The sequence below is a fragment of the Podarcis gaigeae genome (assembly GCF_964106915.1).
Source record: "Podarcis gaigeae genome assembly, chromosome: 15".
In the NCBI taxonomy this organism is placed as follows: domain Eukaryota; kingdom Metazoa; phylum Chordata; class Lepidosauria; order Squamata; family Lacertidae; genus Podarcis; species Podarcis gaigeae.
Window position 1 is genome coordinate 40982529 of NC_139692.1, and position 26842 is coordinate 41009370.

At 45.5% G+C, this 26842-nt stretch overlaps 2 protein-coding genes across 2 annotated transcripts in view; both read right to left on the reverse strand.

Moving 5' to 3' along the window:
* Window positions 1-6007, reverse strand: part of MED13 (mediator complex subunit 13) — a 103091-nt gene extending 97084 nt beyond the window's left edge. Inside the window, exons 1-2 of the mRNA XM_083714985.1 lie at window positions 3226-6007; window positions 1111-1345 (exon numbers count right to left, since the gene is read on the reverse strand). Coding sequence (XP_083571111.1) covers window positions 1111-1345; window positions 3226-3291 — 301 coding nt within the window. The 5' untranslated portion in view covers window positions 3292-6007. The remainder of the gene's footprint in view (window positions 1-1110; window positions 1346-3225) is intronic.
* An 8149-nt stretch (window positions 6008-14156) lies between these two features.
* Window positions 14157-26842, reverse strand: part of LOC310832831 (uncharacterized protein) — a 74340-nt gene continuing 61654 nt past the window's right edge. Inside the window, exons 27-30 of the mRNA XM_083715021.1 lie at window positions 24426-24483; window positions 21883-22035; window positions 18750-18950; window positions 14157-16998 (exon numbers count right to left, since the gene is read on the reverse strand). Coding sequence (XP_083571147.1) covers window positions 16960-16998; window positions 18750-18950; window positions 21883-22035; window positions 24426-24483 — 451 coding nt within the window. The 3' untranslated portion in view covers window positions 14157-16959. The remainder of the gene's footprint in view (window positions 16999-18749; window positions 18951-21882; window positions 22036-24425; window positions 24484-26842) is intronic.

The window sequence follows — 26842 nt, forward strand, 5'->3', positions numbered from 1 at the left end:
TCTCTCGCCATGCTCTGCATGAACACTCAAAACAGCTGACAAATAAGCATCACACAGCAAGAATAAGGCTGTACACACACCATATCTTTAAAGCACATCTGAAACACATTTTTTCACTTGTGAATGGTTGCTGGGAATTTTAACTCTGTGAGGACAGTGCTCATAATTTTTTAGGGGTGGGAGTTGCTTTAAATGTATAGTGTGTACACAGCCTAAGTGACACCTGTGAGGTCTATCATATGCGCCGATTCTGAAACCACCAGTTTAATTATACACAACTGCCTTATAACATGCTGCCTTATATCAGGTCAGGCCCATCTAGCCCAATACTGTGTATTTTGACTGGAAGTGGTTCTCCAGAATCTCTAGAAGTCCTCGACTACAACTTGATATTTTAACTGGAGATGCCAAGGATTCAACTTGGGACCTTCTACATGCAAAGCATGTGTTCTGCCCCTGAACTATAGTCCCTCCCCATCACCTATACTTCAAGATGGTGGTTTAAAACAGCCAATGCAGCCTCCACATCTAAGCCTCCTTTTCCTAACAAAAGCCAGCTGTACCTCTGGCTTTAGCAACATACCTAACAAAAAATATACCTTACAGAACAAAATTACCTAGACACAGCATGACTTACAGAAGCACATGACTCCACACCTGCCTCACTATAGCAGATGTTTACATTCAACACAAATACTTGTGTTCTATACATTCAAACTTATATTCCACCCACTTTTCCAAATGTGTTAACATATCTTTAGAGAGAGAAAAACAAAGCAATCCCACAAGATGTTCTCCAAGATTTCTCCCACACAATCAGAAGACCAGTTTGCACTTCTATGTATTTGCAATTTATTGGCACCCCAAGGGCACATGACATTTTATGGAGTAACATTAGCTGGAGAGAAGTCCCTGACCAAAGGAGGTTCCAATATAATAATTATTTCTGAACAGCAGAGTAAAAAAAGTAAGGTGAATAATTGCAATAATGTGTACTTCATCTCTCAATTCTCAATAAATCCAAGCTTATTAGAGCAGCAAACTAGGAAAATAAAATTGTATATCTGAAAGATACCACCACACAAAGTGTCCAAGCCTTCTCTGCCTTACCTGTTAGGTCATGATGAATTAGGTCAGTAAAATTGGGGTCATCGCCCCACCAGAATATCCACAATTCTCTGCGCCCAGGCCTCTGGTCTCGCCGCCACACACTCAAGACGTCAGCTTTGAGGCAACGACTGTAGCTGCTTAGGATAGGGTCTTCTTCGGTAACCGGGAACAGGATTGGTGCAGATGTTGGACCCTGCCATACATAGCGTTTCCATTTAATTCCTGTTAAATCGGCCTGAAAGAAAATTGTAACAGAAATTAGACTAGAGGGAACTGGAAGGTTTCATTGTAAAATTGCAGCGGTTACCAAAGACAGATATTTCTATTCACTTCCCAGCAGGTCTTTCTCCCATTTCACTAAGCACATATGCATTTTGGACTTAAAAAATGCATTTTCCCTACCACCTCCTTATGACAACTTTCGGTCAATAAGCCAGTGGCAATGACTTCAATCTCTGTTCCGTTCAAATCAGTGGGAGTTTTGTTATTCAAACAGAGCATCCTAGGATGTCAGAATATCATAAAATCAAGTGCTTGTTTTGAACTATACCATCACTTTTGCAAATCCTGCTGAATCTCCAAATATAGAGAACTCCCTTTCCTGAGAGAGAATCTACATCTGTTACAAATGCAAATAAACACCTCACTAATAACCACTTAGCACTAGAAGCACTGCAACAAAACAACCTAATCATTTTGAAAGGCAGAGGCTTTACTGAAAATACTGACTATCCCCATGGGGGGGGGGGAGGAACCAACAAAGAAAAAAAAACCATTCCAAACTTTTAATGGATTCCACTACAATTCAAGGAAACTTTCAACAGTTCTTTCTCCACTCCTATTCCGAGAAAGAGGGGTTTTTTAATGACCAGTGTTTCAACAGCAGCTGAAGGGGGGGGGGGCTAAGAGAAATGGTAGACACTGGCACAGGGTTCACTTTCCAGCTGTTGATAAAGAGGGTGCTATTTCCACTCAACACTAAATTCACTTGCTTCCCCAGTATATAGATACAATAAAGGTTCTCCTGGCCTATTTAATTCCAACAAGGAAGGTTCCAGCACCTCTGTCAAGTGACAGAATTTGCAACAGTTGGTGATCTTGGAAAGAGAAATGGAGAAGAGGGAAGACATGCTTTAAAGAGACACTGGCACTCATGAGCAGCAGGCCAGCTCAGCCAGTAACCTGTGATCCTGCAGAGATAGACTGCTTGGATTCCTTACACCCAACTACGCATCAGCACAATAGCTTTGGCATAGATTTTTTTATTTTTTTTAACTTTCAGGATTAAATAACACCAGCTGGTCGAGTCTGCTGCCAATTTGCATTGAAATAAATCCAGAGTGAGAAAGTGGTCAGCAAAACCCACGCTGGGATCTTAACTGAATGAAGGTTTAACTGAATTCCACGGCAGCAATTAAATAAGGCAAGGTTACAAAACTGTGGAGGGATCCGTTTACACACACACACACTTTAAAAAATAAACAAATAATGTGTAACCTGCGAATAGCAATAGAGTGGAGCTTCCTCCACCCGGACTTATGTTGCCAGTTTTAGTAGGGTGACACTTTTAGGGAACTGGGGGGAGAGTGAGGGGAGGATTTCACCAAAGTTAGCTTGGGAACCAGAAAAAGGAGGGTGGGAGAGAGAAGAGCTAAGCTAAAACTAGGCTGAAATTGAACTGCAATAAAATAGGCATAAGTAATCATGTCACCTACAACAACAGATTAGAGAGAAATCGAAAGTTAGTGGAGAATCAGAGGAAGAAAAACAAAAGAGGGTGAAGAATGATTTGGAGAAAAAGCAAGCTGGAGCAGGGGAGTCGTAGGCATAAAGTCTTTGGAGGAAGGGAGGGAGACAGAGAGGGGAATATATATACAGGAGAGCTAGTTGATGCCTGGCAAGGCCTGCTCCAGAAGACTCCTCTAGCAGATGCAATGCTAAAAATGGCTGCTTTGCTTCCATTCCTCTCTCTTCTCCCCCCCCCCCCACTTTCCTTTCCTCTTCCCTCCCCTCTCCTGGCGATCTCGTCTCCCTCCCCCCTCCAACCTTTCCTTGCATGATTATCTCCGGCGATCTGCACACCGCCCCCCCCTAAAAAAAAAAGTAGCCACTTACCAAACAGAATAGGTTGGAATGGCAATCCTCAAGGCTGGCCCCGTTCGGCACGAAGCAGGAACTCATCCTCACAGCCACAACCCACACGCCATTATCCCACAGCCTCCGACAAGAAAGAAAAGAGACAGACAGAGCGAGCGAGCGAGAGACACACACACGCCGACCGAGAGGGGAGGGAGAAACACAACCGAGGGAAAACGGCCCTTTTCCCTCCCCCCTTTAAAAAAAAGAATCACACACACATTTCGGGGAGAGGAGATATCAAGGGGAGGGAGAGCGCACAAGTAAGGGAAAGGAATAAATAACCCGGGGAGAGGTTAAAAGGAAGGAAGAGGCAATTTAAAAAAAAAAGTGCAAAAGAAAAATCTTCGTGGAGAGGGATCAGTTTTCACAGCCTCCTGGGCAAAAGGCGGCGGCGGGGGAGAAAGATTGGGGGTACTTGATCCAAAGGGATTGCAAAAATAGAAAGATTTACGATCTTCAATCTGCAAACGCGGGTGGGGTGGGGGCAGAAGGAAGATACACAAATAATCCAGTGGCTGTAGGGTGTGTGGGAAATAATCCAGGAATTTCTCTTGCGCCTTGTCCCCCCCGCCTCGTCACACCGGATTTATAGAGTGAAGAAAAGACCGGGGGGGCGGAGATAGAGAAGAGACGGTGCGAAGTCCTTTCCTCGTTTCTTCTCAAGAGTTGGAGATGCAAAAAGGTCGTTTTTGCTTCTATTTCCACTCCAGAAATAATAATAAAAAATCAAGCCATTGGAAGGGGAGGAGAAAGGGAAACTTTCTGGTCTCCAGGAGGTGGTGGTTTGTCCCAAGAAGGTGGTGTTATCCTTGACTGGCCAACCTCCCCTTCCCCAAATACAATTTTTCCCTTCTTCCTGCTGGAGGTGGGGGGAAAGGGAGGGGGGAAAGAGTTTAAGCGGAGTCTTCCAAGTTCCCTCAAGAACTCCGAGGATCCTCCTCTAAAATCCTCAGCATCGAAGTGGAGGGAAACTCAGATGGGTATTTTCTTCCAGATGGGATTTCCAGTTGCTAAATTTGATTTTTTTGGAAGAGGCCAGGAGTGATGTTGATAATGGAGGGTGGATATGTATATATCTTCTTCCCAATTTTTTTTCTTCCCCAAAGATATGGGTGAAAAACAAGCACACTTTAGGAGGTGATGAGATGAACTTCAAGATGAACTCATCCACACACACACCCCAAAAAGCCCTCTCCCACCCTTTTATTTCTTACGCACAGAGAGGTTCCAAGCAGGAACCACTTAGAGCTGAGTGAGCAAAACCCTTTTCCAAACTGCCTGCCTCCAAAAAGAAAAATCTTCATCCAAGCACTCAAGTGCACTGAAGTGTCCTTTTTGCTGCTGATGGGTAAAAAGAGGGAAAGGAATGGATGGCCTCCTTGTGCCCCCCTCCGAAAAGCCCTTTTAAAAAACAAAATTAATTCCTCAGGTCAATCCTTCGTGCCAGGAATATCTGCGGATGGCGGTTGATCGGTTGGTTTTTAAGGGAGTAAAGTAGCAAACCTTTTCCCCACCTTCAAACAGGTATAAGGAACCTCTTTTTCAGCCACTGAACGGGGAAAGGGCAGAGAAAAACCAGGGCTATTCCTCCAAAAGTAATTATGATTTTTTAAAAAAACAATTGAATTATCTGTGACGGGTTGAGGGTATTAAGAACTGAAAAGTCCCCTTTCCAAAAAAAATGAAGGGAGAGTTATTCCTCGGGTTAATCTTCTAGGCCACAAATATTTGCAGAGAGGATAAGTTTTTTTTCTTTATGGTAAGCAGCAACTGAAAAGACTTTTTCTCCCTTCTTTCCTTTGGGCAAGAAGAAAGAGTGTCCCCTTTTCCTTCTTCAGACACTGGAGAAACGAGATGATGAAGTTGACGGAAGAGCTTTTCCTTTTAAAAAAAAGATAGTAAAAAGTGTCTATGGGATGAGAAGTGAACTGAAATATTTTTTCCCTCCCTCATAAAGAAACGAGTCTCTTCTTCTTCCACGTCTTCGAAGAAACTGGAGAGAGGAGAAGAAATAACTTTCCTCTCAGAATATATATATATATATAGAACGAAGTGTCTGGAGGGAGGCGAAACTTTCTTTTTTAAAAAAAAACCCAAAATCCTTTTAAATATAAATATATAGCGTCGCCACGTTAGATGGAGAGAAACCAAAACTCTCTTCCTTCCCTTCCTTTTTTTTTTCTTCCCCCCTTCCAATTTTTGCCGTGAGGGAATTTCTGCTTCTTTTCTTCTTGGGGCCCCCACCTCCCCTCAGGAGACGGTGACAGGTGAAGGCGGCCGAAGAAGGGCTGGAGGCGGCGGCGGGGTCGGCTGCTGCCTCACGGGGGAAGAAGGGTCGGCGCGCCACGAGCAGCCCCTCGGCGATGCCGGCCTCTCTCCTCCTCCTCCTCGCCCTGGTCTCCCTTCCCTCAGCGGTGTCTCTGTCGGCGGCTGCCCAGCCGCGGCATCCTGAGGGCTGGAGTCCCCGCGCCGCCGCCTTCCTCCTCTTCTTCCTCCTCCGTCTCCGCTCGCCTCCTCAGCTGCTCTCGGAGCCCATGACGCCGCCGCCGCCGCTCCAGAAACCGAGGCGCGACGCCGCTTCTCCTTCCCCTCGGCGCCTTTGGGTTCTATTCTCCCTCCCTCCCTCTTCCCTCGCTTCTCTAATGGCGGCCGCAGCAGACGAGCAGCGTCGGGAGGGTAGGAACCTGCCCCTCTCGCTCTCCTCCTCCTCTGGCTCCCGCCGCCATTGGCCGCCCACTTTTCCTTTTTCTTTTTTCAACCCCAGTCCGCCGCCGCTGATTGGCCGCCAGCGCGTCACGTGGAGGGGCTCCCCGGCTGCGGCCCAGCAGCCACTGGCTCCTGGGCGAGAAACCCCGGGCGGTGGAAGGAGCCGGAGGAAGAGGAGGAAGGGGATTGGTCGGAAGCGGAGTGAGAGAAAAAGAAGAGACGAGGCGGCGTCCGGCCGCTAGAGGCGCCAGAGAGCAAACGGAGGCGGGGTAGGGAAGACGCGGCGGGGGGAGAAGCGGAGGGGAACCGAAAAGTTTCGGACGGAGGGTGGCTGTTGAGCAGGCGCCACCTAGTGATGCGGTGGAGATACTGCAAGGGGAGGCTCGAGCAAAACGGCTGGGAATATTGGCGTTTCGGGGATTTGGGTTTCTTTGGCTTTTCAAATCGCACAGCAAAACAAACAGTTACAGATCTCCCACGCGTAATTGTCGCAGCTTATGACTGCAAAGAAGCGGTAAGCATTAAAATCAGATGAGCAAATTAAGTCAGGCAACTGTCCGCTCCCGCCCCTCCCAAACCCAGTGTGGGAAGGTGGAGGTCGTGAAATGTCAAGAGAAGTCTTTAGGAAAGTTGGAAATGGAAACCATAAAAACTGATCGGATGCTGTTTGTCCCCCTCTGTTGCTGTTATTACTACTGCACGTCCCCTGCACTGTCCATTATTATTAACATTCTTGTCATAATGGTATAATCATCATGATTACAGACAGGAATTGAGCGAGCCTGCTCTTATTAGCAGCAGCAATAGTATTACTATTACATTTCCCCTGCTCCTCCCATCATTATTGTCGTCAGCATGATAAACACTTTCTTATATTATTGTCATCCACACCAACATCGTATGATAACTAAATTTGCTTACGTGTTAACAGTAAACACTGAGCAATCCAGACTTCACCAAGTATGCATTTTATCTAAATAAGCACAAGTAATCGTTTTTTAAAAATAATTCTATCATTTATATCCCACCTTTCGGGGCACAGCCCACCACAGGTGACTCGTTTTCTGTGGCTGACAATCTTATTATTTTATTTTTATCCGGTACTTCCAAGCTGATCCAGGGGCAACAAAACAGCAGTTGTGAGGGACACAGTTGCAGCAAAACAGGAAGAGGGGGGCAACAGGACCCAACATGGTTGATATTGAGGGAGGTTATATTTTAGGCATTTGGGCCCCTAGCCATTTAGGGCTTTGTGTGCTAGTATTTAACACATTGAGTTGTGACCCATTCCCAACTGCTCAGGTGAGTGCATCAGATTTATGTTGATGTCCCCCCACTGACATCAACTTATGTTGTGAACCTGAGATGTGCAGATGAAGGGTGGTATACAAATTTAGTAATAAATAATAATAATCAATATGAAGTGGGAACCAGCTTTCAATAAAAATAATAATGTTTAATAAGCTCTCATTTGATCATCATTCCTGCTAACCTGCTCTGATGGAAAATCTTCACTGGATTTTATTGTTGCTATTATTACTTGGAGGTGGTGGTGGCATTTTAATATTTCAAACAGGACCTGCAACAAATGTGTGGAATATTCCCGTTTGAGGTTTCAGCCAGCCAGCCACGCATGCCCTTTGTCAGGTTTCCATTCCGTTCCATTCCATTCTATCCCCTCACCTCCAACAGAGGTGTAACATTAAACGTAGCAAGCATGCAGCTAGTTCCTTCTTGTTTCTCAGTTTTAGTAACAATGCTGGTGACACTCCATCACCCAAGTTTGCTATTAGAAGGAATCATTAGTGGTAATATTTTAAAAGAAACAGTGTCCAGTGGAGCTTAGGAAAGGAAACAGTTGCTCTGACTGTTTGGGTTTCTGTATCATTAACTTGTCTAAAATAAATTTCAGCACTGTGGTTGGGAGGGGGGTGTTAAAAGTTGCACCTACCAACCTTTCCTCATCTACTGAACTATGGAAAGCACAGGAACCCTAATAAAAAAAGGCTGGCTGTTAGGGTTTTTATTTAGATCATGTCTGCTGGATATTTTGCTCATTGCTGTTCCCTGCCACCTCCGCGAGCCCATTAAATAAAGTTAATTATGGATATTTTTAATAATCATTTCACTCTATTCCATAAGGGGCAGCCCTGTTAAATCTGTTGTAGCAAACACAGCAAAGAATCGTGTGGCACGATCAAAGCATATTTCGGCTGCGATCCTATCCATGCTTGCCTGGGAGTAAGTTTCATAGCTCTCTAAAGGTCTTACATCTGAGCAGACGGGCATACAATTGCTGTATTGTGTCAGTGACTTCTGTGGATCAGGGCCCATTTAGTTCCACTTAAATCCCATTTAGACAGCCAGTGTGGTGCAGTGGTTAGAAAGTTAGACTAGGACTTCTTTTCATAATCTTTACTCAACCCTGTGAGTATGTCATAATGTCAACATAAAGAGGGCATAAAGAGGTTGTAACCAATGCTATTCCTACTCGGAGGAGACCCATTTGCATGAATGGGCATGACAAAGTTAGGCCCACTAATTCCAATGGCTCTTACTTACAGCATAACTTGGTGTAAGCAAACTTCCACTTGTCCCCCAGCTTCCCCCTGATCTGCTGAATCGGAACAGATGTCAATTGGGTTTTCTCTGCTCCGACTCAGCACTAAACAGTGGGTTTTCCTGGGTAAAACAGAAAATGCTCAGACCGGTCTGAAGCTAGGGACAAGCAGAAGTGTGGACAAGCCCTTAGTTTAATACAACCCAAAATATTTACTTATTTAGATATTTGGGACCCTGATCTTCAAGGGAAGATTTCCAGAACAGCTTACAACACACAACTTTGAAAAGGTGAGAGCAGGACTGGCTGGCGAAATTCCAAGTGGTTTCAAGGTGGCTGCTGGATAACAGCTTCCTGAGGACAGGGATATGATTAGAACTCAGAGCACAGGCCCATTATGTTGATTTGTGTACATTTTTCACATGCAACCACACCCACCCCACCCTGTGTTTCAGATCACATATGATTTCGGAACTATAGCTCCCTGGTAGAGCACCTGCTTTGCATGCAGGTCCAGTCCCTGGCATCTCCAGGTATGGCTTGGAAATGCTCCCTGCCTGAAATTCTGGAGAGCTGCTGCTAATCAATGCAGCCAATACTGAGCTAAATTGACCACCAAAGGTCTGGCCTGGTGCAAGGCAGCTTCCTATGTTCCTGAGGCCACTATCTCACCCTGTCTAACGGTAGGGCCTGCCCTGATATATATACACACAAGTAAAAAAAGTAAAAAAAATCCATGTGTGTCCTAATTAGAAATGAATTTAGAGCATGGTGTTTTTGTTTTATTTTATTTTTAACCTGAGAGATGGATTCCTTAATTGCTTGTCTCCTTATGGCAGCTGGGGATGGAGGCAGGGTGTTGTGGAAGGGGGAGGGGGTTTGGAACACAAGCTCCTTTCCAAGAAACTTGAAGCAGATGGTTTTCTCCATGGTGACCAAAATGAGGACACACAGCTAGCAGGGGATATTCTGCAGCAGCCAGTCCTCCAGAGCAACGGCTTTGAGAACTCTGATGCGCAAGCGCAGACAGCCGCACACACACTCACACAAGGCATCCCAAAGTTTCCATTGTGGCACTTTGGTCGTTAAGAGTAATTATCTCCCTGCACTGAGATAAAGACTTGTTTGCAGTGTTATTAAGTCCCACGTCCCCGAGGAGAAATTCAACACTTTTGCAAAGAGATCGCCGAAAGCAGCCGACTTCAGCGAGAATGCCGGTGGGATGATTTTCCTATTACCAAAAAATAAAAATAAATAAAAAAGTCACAGAGCATAGCACTTGGAAAGATGGTGGAGCTGAAACAAACCCGCAGGCCCCAAAATCTGGATGGGCAAATTTTCATCGCAAGAGTTCTTTCATGCCAACGATTTTGGTTGCATTCAGGCTGGCAATGACATTGTGATACTACAGGCAGAAAAGCGATGGTATCCTTTGCCCGCTGATGCAACGAAATAAACCAGAGTATATTCCACGAACAGACACGTGTTTCTTTTATTTCTCACATGCACCTATATTTCTGAGCAATTAACATGTCATGACTACAATCAGAAAGGGCCCTGGGCATGCCTGCTTGAGGCACAAATCATTCTTCTATAAGGGGGGGGTACTTGTCTGATAAACAATGTGACTGATGCCCATTGGGACTGGTAGGGCAAAAGGCAGGGAGACCAACAGCAGATGGAGCCAGAGGTCATAGCAGGCAGATCCATACCCCCCCCACACACACCATTAGCTGTATGCAGAAAGACAGAACAATGGGGGGGGGCTGGCTGAGGCAGACTGAGGTTGATGGGGCAATGCCCTACTTACCCTAATGGATAGTCACAACTGCCTATAACCATTATAACTATTAAGATAGATAGATATAGATATAGATATAGATGAAGACAGGAATGCCTGGCGTGCTCTAGTCCATGGGGAGATGACTAAACGACTAAACAACAATAAATAGATGTAGATGTAGACACACACACACACACACACACCCCTATTACGAAGTTTCCACGCCAACCAAACCCCTTTTTAATTCTCACAGGCCTTTCAAATCTGATCCTTTTGAACCTGAAATGTTTTGTGCCCGTCATGGGGAACCTGTGGCCCCCTGAACTACAGCTCCCATCAGCCCCAGCCAGCATTGCCCATGGTCAAAGTTGATGGGAGTTGGAGTCTAGCAACTTCTGAAGGGATGCAGATTCCCTATCCCTGTTTCTGAGCCATGATTACAGTGGTACCTCGGGTTACAGACGCTTCAGGTTACAGACTCTGCTAACCCAGAAATAGTGCTTCAGGTTAAGAACTTTGCTTCAGGATGAGAACAGAAATCATGCGGCAGTAGCGGGGGGCCCCATTAACTAAAGTGGTACCTCAGGTTAAGAACAGTTTCAGGTTAAGAACGGACCTCCAGAACGAATTTAGTTCTTAACCCGAGGTACCACTGTATATGCCTTGGATAGGCTTTGTCCTATTTTATATTTATGGCTTCAATGCTATTTAGAATTCTTTTGTTGTTGTTTTATGTATTTTATGCTTTACGTCACCAGAGGATGTTAGTTATTGACTAACTAATAAACACAGCAAATAAATACATGCATAAATCTATCAACTGTTCTTACAATGCACAGCTCTATTGCAATTTAATATTTAATGCAGGAATGGTGAAGCTGTGCCCCTGTGGATATTTTTGTCTAACTATAGCTCTAATCTGCCCCAGTTTGTGTGGCCAGTGGTCAAAGATTATGGGAGTTATAGTTCTGACAGCATATGAAAGGCCACAGATTAGCCACTCATTTTAACATCTCCATGAGCATAGCGTCTTATTTTCTTATGATCGGTGACAACAGCAAGTCCCTTTGAAGTTGTTACCTGACATCATAATGATGTCCAATCACTGACAGGTAAGCACCTGCACCAACTGTCAAGGATGGCCCACAGAGGATGGGCCAGTTCTTTATCTGGCTCTCAGTCTGAAAAAGGTTCCCCATGCTACTTATAAGCTGTGCAAAATTTTCAAAATGTTTCCTGTATTGCAGAAGCATCTGCAAGGTACAGAAAAGTATTCACATACTGAGTGCTCCGCTTGACACAGATCAATTAACTGAGATTGTAGCAGAGGTAAGGACATCAGACGAACACGGCTGGGTCAGGCTAAAGGAGATCCATCTAGTCTAGCATGCTATTTAAACAGTGGCCCCCCAGATGCCCCAAAGGGGTGCCCCACAGCAGGACATGAGAACAGCAGCACTCTTCCCATTTGTGACTCCCAGCAGCCGGCATTCATAGGGACCCTGTGCTTGAGAACTTTGGACACGGCAAGAAATAATGGCAAGCAACATAAACCCATTAACTCTGAGGCAGATAACCTACTATATTCAGAACTGATGAGGTCATTATATAGGGGTGGTTCCTATTTGTATAAAGGTATATAACCTTTCAAGTTTCACATGTCCTCAGAAGGAGGAGGAGGAGGAGAGCCAGGCATATTACTCAAAAGTTTGCATTTTTGTTGCTTACTTTTCTGATCTGCCTGGTGAAGATTTCTGTCCAACTGAAAAATCAACCCATGTTCACTCTCTCACACAGAGAGAGTACAGTGGTACTCCGGGTTACATATGCTTCAGGTTACATACGCTTCAGGTTACAGACTCCGCTAATGCAGAAATAGTGCTTCAGGTTAAGAACTTTGCTTCAGGATGAGAACAGAGATTGTGCTCCAGTGGCACCGCAGCAGCAGGAGGCCCCATTAGGTAAAGTGGTGCTTCAGGTTAAGAACAGTTTCAGGTTAAGTACTGTCTTCCGGAACGAATTAAGTACTTAACCTGAGGTACCACTGTACTGAAAACTGGAACACATGCCCACATCACAATGGATATAGAATAATAGAATAATAGAATGGTAGAGTTTTGGAAGGGACCCTGAGGATTATCTAATCCACCCCCCTGCAGCAATATGCAGCTGTCCCATACGGGGATCGAACCTGCAACCTTGGTGTCACCAGCACCACACTCTATCCAACTGAGCTATCCAGTCATCCTCTCAGGAAGGGCAAGCAGTGCTTACACTAGGGCTGGGGACCTGTGGCCCCCAAGATATTGCTGTCCCCAGTATTGTCCAAATATGTCCTTCCAGGCAACCAGAGAATTACCTACAAGCTCATATACCGGCGTCTTCCTTGCCCCACCATCAGACAACAATGTTGATTTGTTTGACGCAAAAGATTTTTCCTTTTTTCAGAAAAGACAACAACACACATTTAATATTTGAGGTGCAGCAGATGGCCTTGTAGGAAGGGAATGCAGACTGGCAGACAATACATTTGTGATTCTGCAAGCCTGGAATGTCTCCGGTGAGTCAAATGTTCTAGCAGCAGGAGGAAAGGTTGGGGGGAGGGGATTAAACAATTGGCAGCGCTGATCTGTTATATGAAGACAAATGTTCTCCTCACCCCCTCCCCACCTCTGATGTTGGTTCTGAAGGATGATGGCAGGCAGGTTTCAAAGAACAGCCTTTCCCAAATTGTTGGCATGGCTGCTGGTCAGGGCATTTAGAATTCATTCATTTGTTCAACTTTTAATATGCCTTTCCTTAGTTAACATCCTGGGTCAGTTTACAAAAATACAGTGAAAACAATACTTTCTATGTATATTTCCTTTTAAAATAAACCTTAATAATGACTTTAAAATATTATTCCAAGCCACCACATCACTACATTAGAAAGCAACATCAGTACGTCTGGCTCAAAGCACAGTAGTCTCTCCCAAAGACTGTCATGGAATGACAGCCACTGTGGCGTAGTGGTTAGAGTGTTGGACTAGGTTCAAATCCCCACTCGGCCATAAAACTCACAGTGTGACTTTGGGCCAATCTCAATCTCTCAGCCAAGCCTACCACACAGGGTTGTTGTGAGGAAAAAATGGGAAGAGAACTATGTAAAATAATACAAAAAAATGATTTATACCCCACCCTTCCTGGTTCAGAAAACTGGGCTCAGGGTGGCTAACAACAAAATTAAAACACTTAATTGATGCAACAAAAAACACAGTATAAAACATGAATAACAATAAATTCAGAATTCAAAAATAAATTTAGGAGGAAAATCCATCCAATAAACATTAGATGTATACCACGTTTGCTTCTTGGATGAAAGGTAGGATAGAAATGAAATGAAATAAATAAGAGATGTATTCTCTTTTCGGGGGGACGATGATGAAGCAATGAGGGTGATGAAAGTAGCTAATATGGAAGAGATGGTCCAGATATCCCAGAAAACCCTGCCACACATACAAGGTCCCATAACAGTGCTTTAGGGGGTCCTAGAAAAACAAACTGACAGAAAAATGAGAGGAACCAAAAGGGATAGATTTCACCATCTCCAATTCGTACAGCAACCTATTTATGTAATACATTTATACCCCATCTTATTAAAAGATTGAGGGAAGTTTACACATCAACACCACCAATAAAAGCAGTGAACCACAGCCAAACAAAATAAAGCCAAGGGGGGGGGGGGGAGAACTCCAAAGGAGTGAAAATAAAAGAAAAACAGAGTAGCCAGAGGAAGTTAAAATAACAATCCACTGAAAACACAAAAACTCTAAAAACAATCACAATTTTAAGAAAAACTCCATTTGAGCCTGTTTCTTTACCTGAGGGCTAAGGGTCACTGGCAGGTGTGTCCGTGCTCAGAAGGCCATTCCAGAGTCGGGGCCAGACTTCATGAAGAAGACCCAATCTCCACCTCACCTCCATATAATCCCAGGGAAATCCTTGTCATCAATGGCCCTGCGGAGGAGGACTGAAGGAGGGCCTGGCAGGCAGGTGAAGGTGAACACCTGAGGGCCAGATCCAACTGCCATTCCCACCCCTGGCCATTCTACCACCAACTGCCCTGAGGGAAAGATTCCAGGAGAGGTTCCTGCTGCTCTAGCTGCCTGTAAGGATGGGGAAACTTGACAGTTTTGGTTTGTCTTCAGCTTCTCCTTTATTTTTCAGTCTTCAGTTCAGTTCCCCACATTTCTACATCACTTCAAAGGGGAAAGGTTCAGAAAAGGGCAACCCAAATGATCAAGCGGATGGAAGGAAAAGTTGCAGTGTTTGGGACTTTTTCGTTTAGAGGAAAGGCGGGTTTGAGGCGACATGATAGAAGTGCACGAAATGTATGGCATGGAGAAAGTGGATAGAGAAAAGCTTATGGACATTTCCTTGGTGGCAAGGGAGAGGGGAAGCTATATAAAAAGGAGGATTCCTGGATGCCAAGATCCAGGTTTGGGGCTATTTGGAGAGAGAACCCCAGCAGAGATTTAAAATCACATAATACGCAGCAAAGTCAAGCACGGACCTTTAAAATATGTCCTTGTGAGTTTCGAAACTTCCCTCTTCCCTTAGCATAGAAAAGAGCACACATTTGGTAAGTTAAAAATGGTTTACTTACAAACCCTCCAAAGGCCAGGTTCATGTGCTTTCCATACATCACTCAGGAAACACAAGCAGTAGAACTAGGCTGTTACTGTGGTGAAAATGGTAGTACATAAATAAGGGATGCCTAACAGAGGGTCTCCCCAGATGATTTCAGGGCACAAGGAGGAGGTCTCTCACTTTTTCAGTGCACAAAGTGCTAAACACAAATACATGTTACCAGACACCTTTCACAACAGCCTTGTAAAGTAGGTCAGCCCCCAGACCCAGATAAAGCATTGCCTCCCCTGCTGTTCCATGCTCAGGCCCTGCTCATGGCAGATAAGATCAGACCAGGGGTTGCCAACATGGCGCCCTTCAGGTGTCCTCCTGGTGTTCATAAAGCCTTTGATCTCCGCTACCACCCTGCCACTGGTAGGAATATGAGGGACATGAGTGGCAGAAGTAGACTGTGGGAAGCACAAAGTCAGGGAAGCAAAGGGAGGAATGGACTCACTGCCTTGCCTGCCCTGGGGTGGGGAGAGTGGCTACTTTTTTTCTCCCTTGAAAAGTATGCAGAGCTAAAAGAGAAAGCTGGAAGTGTGACTCTCCCTCCTGGGTTTTTTCAGCTCTTTCAGAGCTCAGATTAATTCATCCAGTTCCTACTTTTACTCAACCATGTTGGAAAAGTTAAATATGCGCTCTCTCTCTCTCTCTCTCTCTCTCTCGTGCAGGGGGGCACAGGGGCGGGTCTAATATGGAGGTGGGGAAAGATAGAAGTGACCAGAAGGGATAAGAGTCACAAACCCCCAAAAGGATGGAAATGCCAGGATTAGACATACAGTGGTACCTCTGGATACGAACGGGATCTGTTCCGGAGCCCTGTTCACATCCAGAAGCAAATGTAACTAGCGACGGCATGTCTGCGCACGCGTGTGTCATTTGTCGTCGCTTCTGCGCATGCGCATGATGTCATTTTGAGCATCTGCGCATGCGACAAAACTCGGAAGTAATGCGCTCCATTACTTCTGGGTTGCCGCGGAGCTCAACTCGAACGTGCTCAACCCGAAGCGCATTCAACCCGAGGTATGACTGTACAGTGGTACCTCGGGTTACATACGCTTCAGGTTACAGACTCCGCTAACCCAGAAATAGTAACTCAGATTAAGAACTTTGCTTCAGGATGAGAACAGAAATCGCGCCACAGCAGCGGGAGGCCCCATTAGCTAAAGTGGTACTTCAGGTTAAGAACAGTTTCAGGTTAAGAACAGACCTCCGGAATGAATTATGTACTTAACCCGAGGTACCACTGTATTCAGATAAATAGCTGCAGCAGACTGGATTTCCCCCCCTCACAGTCTTTATCACTCCTTCCTCTGATCACTTCAGGAGTTGCAGAAGCAAAACTGTGACACAAGCCTTCTTGTCTGAATAACCTACTTCTCTCTCTCCCCCCCCCATTCCCCCCCTTTAAGATTTCCCAATGGATAGAACGTGGTTACAAGATTGACTTCAATTGATTAAATGAGATAGCTTCTCCCACCACCCCTGCTGAAACCAGAGACCTCCCATTTATCATCAGAAATGTAACAAAGGAACATGTTGAACCATTAGTAAATGAAGCACGCTGGTTTTAAGTATGGGGAGTTAAGGAGGCAGAAAGAATTGCTTTTGCCGCTGGAGACCATTACTGCTACATTAAAGCCACAATCCCATACACACTTATATATGGGAGTCAGTTCCAGTGGACTTGTTGGGACTTATTTATGGGCAGACATGCAAAGGATTCTGTTGCATCTTGCAATCTTTTACAAATTGCACAGATTGCGAATCTGAGATGTGTGTTGTGTGTGTGTGTGTGTGTGTTGTTTTTTTTACACAGAGCCACACATTACATGTAAAGCATGTTCAAAGGGTGCTGGAATTTTGAGGGTGAACAACCACTATGGAAATTTTCTCTTCTTCCTCACATTCCTGGATTCACAGTTCCGCCGCACAGAATTAAGCTTCCCATACTCCTCTTTCCTTCATGGACGCTGTTGAAGATGATCGGTCACAGTGGACCATATCCTGCATTCATGAGTGCTGTTTCCTGCAATGCAATGGACACCGTGTTCATTTTGTCCAGAGATGCAGCCCTCCAGAAGTTGCTTAAAACTCCTTTCGGCCCCAGTCAGCGTGGCCAACGGTCAGAGATGTCAGGGGCTGGAGCCCAGCAAACATCTAGAAGGGATCACATATTGGCTACCACCAGAAGAAATGAAAGAAGCATCAGGACTAGGCAGCCCTAGCCCAGGGGGATCAGAACCAGATGCATTGAAAGGGCACCTAAGGCAAGGCCAGGGAAGCTTACTCAGCCCCAGGGGGCCACATGCCATTAAGGGGGCTGAATTCCAAAGGTGGGTGGGGCAATAGGCAAATGTGGGTCCATGTGTGACCTTTAGGCAGCTGGCTACATTCCAGCTGATATAAGAAAAAACCTACTCCTTTTCCCTTATAGGGTACCCCAAGAGCCCATACAGAGTCCTTTTGTACGTTCGCTATTGGTAGGAGAAAATAACAGAGACCAACCAGAGAATATTGAGAAGCAAAGCAGCTAGTAAGCCTGATCTTTATTAACTGTTGCAACAGGGTGCTCCCCCACATGCAGGAGAGAGGAGGACCCCGAGCCATGCATGCAAGCCCTTATATAGACATTTTTAATTGCCCACCCTGGAGTCCAAGACCACCCCCAGATACATCATACCTACATCACAGAAAAGGTGGTCTACAACAGAAATCTGAGTGCGTTGTTTATCTCCTGTCTGGCAAGTTACCTAATTGCATTATTTGGGTTTTGGCCACTCTTTTGTTATTATAACTACTTAATTCCTGAATCTAGGTCACTGGTCACAGGCTTACACCAAGTTCATATCTTGAATGTGCCCTTAAGACAGGATTTGTGAGGAAAGAGACAGTGGGGAGGTTTCCCACTTTGACCTTGCAGATAAATATTTGAGGTCAATTTGTTCAGGACCTTTTCTATGGGGTTTCAGACATGTGGTTTATATATACAGTTATGAACATTTATTTATTTTATATATGACCTTCAAATTCTTATAACACAGCCACGTAAAAGCCAAAGCTTTACACATCCACACAGTCATCCCTGGGAGCTACTAAATAACTGCAACCCCCAAAGAAATGGGGGTGAGGGAGAAAAAGGCTCCTCAAAATGTGGGTAACATTTGGGAGCAGAACTGTGATGCAGCAGCCCCAAATGAATGCAGAATATAGGCTCACTTTGGCTGAAGGCAAGGCATTGTGGGGAGGGGGGAGTTAACCCTTTCCGCCCCCATGCAGTCCTGAATAAAATCCTGACTCTGGAGCTGTGTTAAGAGGAAAATCCTCCACTGGCATGAATGGGGGGGGGCTTTCCTCCCTCAAATGCAAACTTCCTGAGTGGGCCAGCTTTCCCAAAAGACTGCAACAGAGGAAAGTGTTACACTCTGTCACCTTTTCAGCTGTGATCCAGATAATGATCAGCCCTATTTGCATGACACACACCACACATCACTTCCACATTTACAGCACATGGCTTCCCCCAAAGGATCCTAGGAACTGTAGTTTACCCCTCCCCCAGCACCCCAATGAAGGACAGTTCCCAGGAATCTTTGGGAGAAACCACGTGCATTAAATGTCCTTTGAATGTTTGTTGTGGATGAGTCCAAATATTTATTTTGTTGTTTGAACCCCTAAGACCTCCAGAGCTGCTGAAACATCTCCATGTGCTATATATAAAACAAGTGTTGAATGCTTTGCACTGCATTATATGCTTTTTACATTTTCCATTTCTGCACTTACCACAACATTGTAAAAAACGGCCCCCATTGTTTGCTTGTAAAAATGCTCTTGCTGCAGATATTCAAGGCTGGTGCAACCCAGTTTTTTTGTTTTTTTATCCAGGGTTTTCAGAACAAGCTGTGACATTTCCTTGCCCCTCTTGCTGGCTCGAGCTGCCAAAAATTTCCTTGTTTTGTCGACAGATAGGAGGTCATTGAGAACCTACATTAAAGCGATTTTTCAAAGACAAAACTTCATGAGAGGGTTGCGAGAAACTAAATTCAAAAGGCCCTGAAGCCCAAATAACCCCCCCCCCCCCAGGGAGGATGCTTTCCAAATATCTGTATGATTAACTGATCTTCCGAGCTCTGAGCTTACATCTTCTTTCAATCAGCGTCCACTGAGGACAGGCAGTCTTGCCGTGTGGATGCACCTGGTGCCTTCGGAGCATTTGGTCACTCTCAAGTGATGGAAAAGAAAGAGAGCTACCTGTCGTGTCCCTGCCTGAGTCACTGCTCTGACCTTGCCTCCTTCAAATCACCTCCTCTGAGGGTGCATAATCCTGCTGAGTCTCTAAACCTGGTGTGTGTGTGTGAATCATTCACGACTCAGTAGGTTTACCTGACCACAGAGGAGGCTGACTGCTGAATTTCTTCATGAGTCACTGCCTTCAGCTTGCTCCTTCCATTCAGCCTCTGCTGAATGTTTTTAAGTTGTATTCATTCAACTTGTTTTTATTGTTGCTTGTTAGCCACCCTGAGCCCGGCCTTGGCTGGGGAGGGTGGGGTATAAATAAAAACTATTATTATTATTATTATTATTATTATTAACAACAGCCAGAAGGCCACAGCTCTCTCATCCCTGGAATAGGCAATGCTGAGCTCAATGGACCAAGCATCTCAGTATATGGCCAACTTCCTAAGATTCTTATGTTTATTTTTGTTATTCCAATAGGGAACAAAAAGATCCCGCTCCTTAAGCAATTCGTTAATAGCATTTGTTTTTCCTGCTGCATGCGACTGCAGTTAATTTGCCCAGGGTCTCAGTGCCCCATATATTATAAAGGAGGAGTTTTCATAGGCCTCCAGTTTAACTGGCAAACACTTAACTACACACCGTTTTGTTATAGTAATTCACAGGCTTTAATTTGAAGCTGGGGTGCCTGAGCAGGTGGGTGGGGAGAGGCAAAACAACGACCCCAACAACTCCCCCTCTATCCTCTGTGGACTGGCAATAAGTTAAGTACCAAAGTGTGAGGGTTTGCTGGCTGCTGGTGCAGTCAAACAACCCTTGCTGGATGCCAGAAGCCGCTCAATTTAAGCATCCTTTTTAAGACACCCAAAAGCACCATCTACAAAAAGAAATCGAACTCTTACATACTAAGTAGCCTAGATTTTCTCTAATCCAAAAGCCACTTTCTTGGACCCTTGAGCCCAATAAGGGTTTGTCTTTTTTTAAAATCCACCACTCCACTCCATTCCCAGCCGTGTCCTGAACTTCTTGTGTAATTAAGCTTGGCTTGTAAGAACCTCTACACATCTCTTCTCTGCAAACCAGAAAAGGGTAGTGGTCAGAGCGACCTTCCTCAACATGGTGCCCTCCAAATTTTTTGGACTACAATTCCCAGGGTCCCTGACCATTGGGCCTAATGGTTGGGGCTGTTGGGGCCAGATCTGAAGAGTGTTGCATTAAAAAATATCCAACAGGATGCTCTTAAGCACTAAACCAATGGATTTTGTTGCCATTGTTGCCATTTAGAGTATGTTTGTGATACATGAATAAACATTGTATCAAGCCACTCATTTCCCCCATCTGCACTTCAAATTGAAAGTAGTATCATACCACTTTAAACAGTCATGGCTTCTTTCCCCAAAGAATCCTGGGAGTTGTAGTTTGTTAAGGGTGCTAAGAGTTGTCAGGAGGTCCCTATTCCCCCTTACAGAGCTACAATTCTCAGACTAGTTTAAGAATCACTCCCTCTTCTTCCCAGGGAACTTTGGGAATTGTAGCTTTTTTGTGGGGAATGAGGGGTCTCCTAACAAAAGGGGGCCTCCTAACTCAGCACCCTTAACAAACCACAGTTCACACAGTGGGGGGGAGCCATGTCTCTTAAGGTGGTATAACAGAGCTTTTAATGTATGGTATGGATGCAGCCCAGGGAAGCATGACTTTATTTGGCAATACCTATCGCTATGGGTTAAACCACAGAGCCTAGGACTTGCCAATCAGAAGGTCGGCGGTTCGAATCCCCTTGATGGGGTGAGCTCCTGTTGCTTAGTCCCTGCTCTTGCTAACCTAGCAGTTCAAAAGCACGTCAAAGTGCAAGTAGATAAATAGGTACCGCTCCGGCAGGAAGGTAAACGGTGTTTCCGTGCGCTGCTCTGGTTCGCCAGAAGCAGCTTAGTCATGCTGGCCACATGACCCGGAAGCTGGACACCGGCTCCCTCGGCCAATAAAGCGAGAATGAGAGCCACAACTCCAGCGTCAGTCATGACTGGACCTAATGGTCAGGGGTCCCTTTACCTTTACCTTTATCAGACAGATGACTTTGTTTGACTGATTGGTCCAAATCTTGCTCCTTTCACACAATCCTACTTAACAAGGCAATGCGCCTCCTTTTCATTCAGTTCCCATCATCCCTGACTGTTGGGCATGCTAGTTGGGAATGATAAGAGTTGTAATGAAAAAAATTATTGGGCTGATGGAAGATGGAGTCGCAAATCTCTGGAGCGCACCAGATTGGGACAGGCTGGGTTAGGGTGTTGGACTAGGACCCTGGAGATGAAAAGTGTGGTCTCCATTCAGCCACAAAGCTCACTGGGTGACCTTGGGACAAATTGTTACCTCTCAGCTTAACCTACCTCACAGAGCTGTTGTGAGGATAAAGGGTTGTTCGCCATCCCGAGAGCAATTTCTTTTTAATATTATGCTTTAATGTTGTTATCTGCACTGGGATCTTAGGGGGAAAGGTGGATCATAAACAAACAAACAACAACAACAACATCTTGCTGAAGGTTGGGATAGAAAATTGCTCTAAAACAATGGAAACTAAATAAATACCTACACATAAGGGACAGATGGAGGATCTGTGAGAAGCTACACAGTGAAAGGAATGTCTGTTATGGATTTATAATTACATGAGCGTTCAGCTTACCGGCAACTCCTGCCGGTCATCGTCAAAGTAATGGCCATCCCACACCTCGGTAACAAGACTGCCGTACGTGTCTAGAAGCTGGAGCCTCTTTTTCTGCAAACCTTCAGACATGACATCCTTCACTGGTCGGGTGGTTATGCCCTGTAGAAATTCCTTGCGAACACATAGTATCAAAAACATTATGTCTTCCAGAAGGACAACCCAAACACTCATTAAGAAAGGGGGGGGGGTATTTTGAGATAATCTGCATTGTTATGACTCACAGGCCTTGATAACCAGATTGCACATCAACACCACATTCCCACCAAGAGATGTATTTACATCACAGCTTCTCCAGCTACACCATTCCTGTCCTCTCTTTCCTAGTTTCTATTCTATTCTTGAAGACACACACACACACACACACACACACACACAGAGAGAGAGAGAGAGAGAGAGAGAGAGAGATCCAGCCCAGTTATTAGGCAAAGTGAGGCTGCTGCCTCAGGCAGCAGAAGCCCCTGCGGTGGCTTCTCTGTGGGCACCCCGCCTGCCCTGCTGCTTCCACCAGTGGCGGAGAAGTGCTGCCACCATTGGCACTGATTTCAGGCCAGATCGCCTCCATTTTGGGTGATATCAAGTAGGTGTCTTCTCCACTATACTCTTTTCGGCACCTGCTAAAGACGTTCTTGTTTAGACAAACCTGCCCGGAAACTTCGAAAGTTGAGGTAATTTTAATCAATGTTAGTAATTGTATGTTTTGAGGTATGGCTGCAAGTTTTTCTTGATTTTACTGTTTTATCTTTTGTAAACTGCCTTGAAGCATCTTTTTTACAATCAAGTGGTATTTAGATTTTTATGAATAAATGAATAAATACGACAACAACAATTTTTTAAAAAAGCTGCTTTGCTGATATTGTGTGCCTTTGTTTTGTTTTTAAACCCCACACAAGGGACAGATCCATACATTTCAAGCACATTCTTGCCCCAAACCTGGATCTTGGCATCCAGGGAATTCTCTTTTTATATCCCTATTTCTTCTTGCCAACCAACATATTCAATACACATTTAAAGCAGATGACTCCCCACCGCTAAAGAATTCTGTGAACTGTCATCTCCCCCTCCCAGAGCTACAACTTCCAGCACCCTTAACTAACTACACTTCCCAGGATGGCTTGGGGAGAAACTCTGTGCTTTACATGTGCGTTGAATGTGCTTGAAATGAATGGCATGAATCTGCTGTACAGTTAGGAGTGCAGCCTAGGTGAGTAATTGATATTCACTTCTATTGGTGGAAAGCAAAGCACTATTAAAGGGTGACCACGGCCAAATCCCACCTATTACTGATGACAGGTAGCATGGCAATGTGCCCATTTCACAGACACAGAGACTCAGTCCACACAGGGATCCCTGAAGTGTGCAGGCTCTCTCACCTCCCCACACAGCCCCTATCATAACGACAGTCATTTTGCTTGCGTAAAAGAACCACCTCTCTCTGCTCTCTTTGTCCGTGAAAAAAATAATAATAAAAGGCTAACGTGAACCCAGGGAGGTTTAAAAGCAGACAACTGAAAAACTGCAATATTGCAGTTACAATATCCTGTTTCTGCCATCAACAGCCAGGAGGTCGTGCACACACACACACACACACAAAAAAAAAAGGAAGAGAAAAAAACAAAGCAAGCCAATCGCGGATAGGAGCATTCCACAATTTGACATATGGATCCTGCAAATGCCAACTGCAGGATTACATCACGGAGAAAAGGACAAAAGAGAATAAAATTAGTTCTGTCAGCTCTACGAGGAACCAGTGCCAAAAGAGGCAGAGAGGACATCTCTCTCTCTCTCTCTCTCTCTCTCTCTCTCTCTCTCTCTCTCTCCCCCCCCCCCCCCAATAAATGCTGTGGGGAGATTTTAACAAACAGGGTTCGGACAGGGATGCTGGTCTGCCTCCAAGCCAAAGAAACAGAAGCACCAAATTAATTCTGCAAATCACATTAAAAACTGACCTAGTAACTAACGGCTCCAAGTTTTAATTAGATGGCTAGATCAACTAGTTAAAGATTCTGGCTCCACTGGTACTTCAGGCCAAATGCAGCCTTCCAATCCTCTCTATCTGGCTCTCAGGACTCCCCACCCCCATCACACACCCTCCCCAGCCACACCCTCTCTGCCCAGGCCACGCCCTCCTTCACACCCTCAAGTGTTTTTGCCTGGCTAGAATGTGCCCTTGAATTCTGAAAAATATCCCCCCATGCCTCTAGGCTTTTGGCCCTGGAGGTCAATCAACAAAAGCTTTGGTTGATTAACCACCAGAGCCTAAAATCCCACTTGTCTAGCTCAGTACTTATTTTTCACATCTGTATTTTGCCTTTAATGAAGATCCTCAGGCTAGGACTTTGACCAACCTCCCCTTCCCAAGAGAGCTTCTAACAAGAACCCCACTCTCCCACCTAAACACGGGCCATTATCAAAAATGAAATCACTCAGAAGCTTCCCCCCAGTGCATATTTTCCATCCAGTTCCTCATCTAAAACAATAAGGTAATTTTGTTCAGTACTCACAGGACTCGGCACCCCTTGAAATAAAGGCGTGTTGTGCACCCCACTTCCTACGCAGTTTCTGCAAAAGAGAGGGCAGATTAATCCAACAGGTAATCTCTGTTCCCTGTCTTTTCCTCTGAAATTTACTATTAATACAATTCCCCCTAATACTGCAAGCACTGAATTGGAGTTTAATTAGATGCTAACCAGAGGGGTTTTGTGCTTATGAGGTAATAAATACTCCTCGAGCTAATAAACTCCAAGACAGAAGGAGTGGTTATTAATCTCCTGAAAAAACACACACACACAAACTTAGCAAGAAGAGCCCCTCAAGTTATTACTGCTATACGTGGACAACTATTGATTCAATAACATGGGTGAAACATTGAATGTTTTTCCTCAGGCCCAGGTGAACGAAAGGTCTGCAGGGAGCTGGATTGGGGGTAGAAATGGGAAAAAATTGTCAGCTTCAGTTTCTCTCAGTTTCCCCATCTTAAATTCAGCTGCCCATATTTCCACACCAGCTTGTTGGTTTGTTTTTAAGGTCCTTATGGAAATTCTTCACCATTTCAGTGCGAATCTCATTTCTGTACATCATACTGCTGCTTAGAAACGGTAATGATAAACCAGTACTTAAATGACTAAAGTATATCAAGCATTGGTCTGCAGAGTTTGATTTCAAACCACGCGGGAAAGGAAAAGGGGACACCCGGTGTCAGATGACTGACAAAGGGGTGGCCCTGCCCACTTATCAAACTTGGCCCCACCCCTGCAGGCTCAAAGTCAGGCAGACACAAAACTGGACACACTGTAAGAACTTTGAGAGATGGAGGCAGAGTTATAGACATGTCCAATCTGCTTTTAAAGCCATCCAAGATGGTGGGCATCCCTGCCTCCTGTGGCAGTGAGTTCCATAGTTTAACAATGTGTACTAGATTGGGCTCAGGAGGGGGGGGAGTTATGTTGCATTTGTTATATAACCACACATTGCTGTCAGGCTCATCTCTCTCTCACGGGCTTCAAGAACCGCATAATGAAAAGCAAGCATATATTGTTTCTTTTTTAAAAAAGCCCTTGCATAATGCATTTCAGTGTGCATAGTCAAGGCCAAGCCGTGGCATTTTGCCACTCCAACATGGCTGCACCACATAATCCAATTCAGTTCAACCCCCAGGATTCTTTAGTGCATCGCAGAGGTTGCTGGCGCCCCAGCGGCAGCCAAAGGTTTTCAAGCACCATTGAGGGAGACTGACAGATGCTGCTGGGGTTCAGACCAGCTCTGGTCCATGGTAGTGAAAGTGCCTTCTGCCCACTCAGGCTGACCATTGGCTCTTCTCAACAGGGAGGTCATTAAGAGCTTCCCACCCAGGTGGCATTTTGCCTGGAGAATTCAGTTTTGGCTGAAGATCAGGCTGATCTGACCACACTCCTGCACAACCCTCACCAAAATGAATGGGGTCTGCACAACACCAGTGGCACTCCCTTTTCCCCTATGATAATGACCACTGGGAGGAGCGCAAAGAAAATAAACGCCATGGCACATTTGAGCAGCACAACCGGGCACCTTCCTCTGCCCCGACTGCAACAAAACATGTCTCTCCCACCTTGGTCTCTACAGCCACAGCAGGCGCTGTAACCTTCCAACAGTTTGACCTCGCCCCCAAAGGCAAACTCCTCCATTCTTTCCTGAGACAGACGGATGCCAACAAAAAAATAGCAGAGAGGAGCAATGTCACTGAGACTCTCCACCTCAGGCACCTCCTCTTTTGCACGCGTCTGGGACTTGCTTTGGGGAAAGCTTGGCTTTTGGCATCACATTAGGGGTTCTTTCAGTGGGCAGAGGCTCATCGGGGCTAAATCACAGGGTATACGACTTTGGCAAGCCAGATCAGCACCTTGGAAAGCTTCCAGCAAGTCTCTATGGACTGGGATTTCTTTCCTTAACCAGGCAACACGGGGAGATGTTGCCACAGCAAGAAGCTCCTTCTCCTACTTGGGTTTAATGGTGTATAGAAAGGCCAAGGAAAGACCCCATTACCACCACCTACTGGTGACAATGCGATCATGTTGCAGCTACAGCCTTTCATAGAGTCTCAAATTCTTCACAAACTGTCCCAGGGAGTCTTATCCCGGGAGCAGTCCCCAGGGCCGTCTTACCCACAGGCGCAAGGGGTGTGGGGCACCTGGGCGCCAGGCCGAGAGTCTGGGGCCCGAGAGTTGAGCCCGGGGAAGAACCCGCCCGTTGGATGGAGCGCTGCAGCGGGCTCTTCTGCTGTGGGCGGCTCTGCGCCATGAGTTCGGGGGTGGCCGAGCTAGCAAGATGCTGAGGCAGCTGGCTGGCTCCGCCCTCCTGTGTGCCTGGGATTGGGCAACCTGGGGGGTGCGCCGAGCGGATCTTTGCACCCCGGCACCGCATATGCTTAAGACAGCCCTGGCAG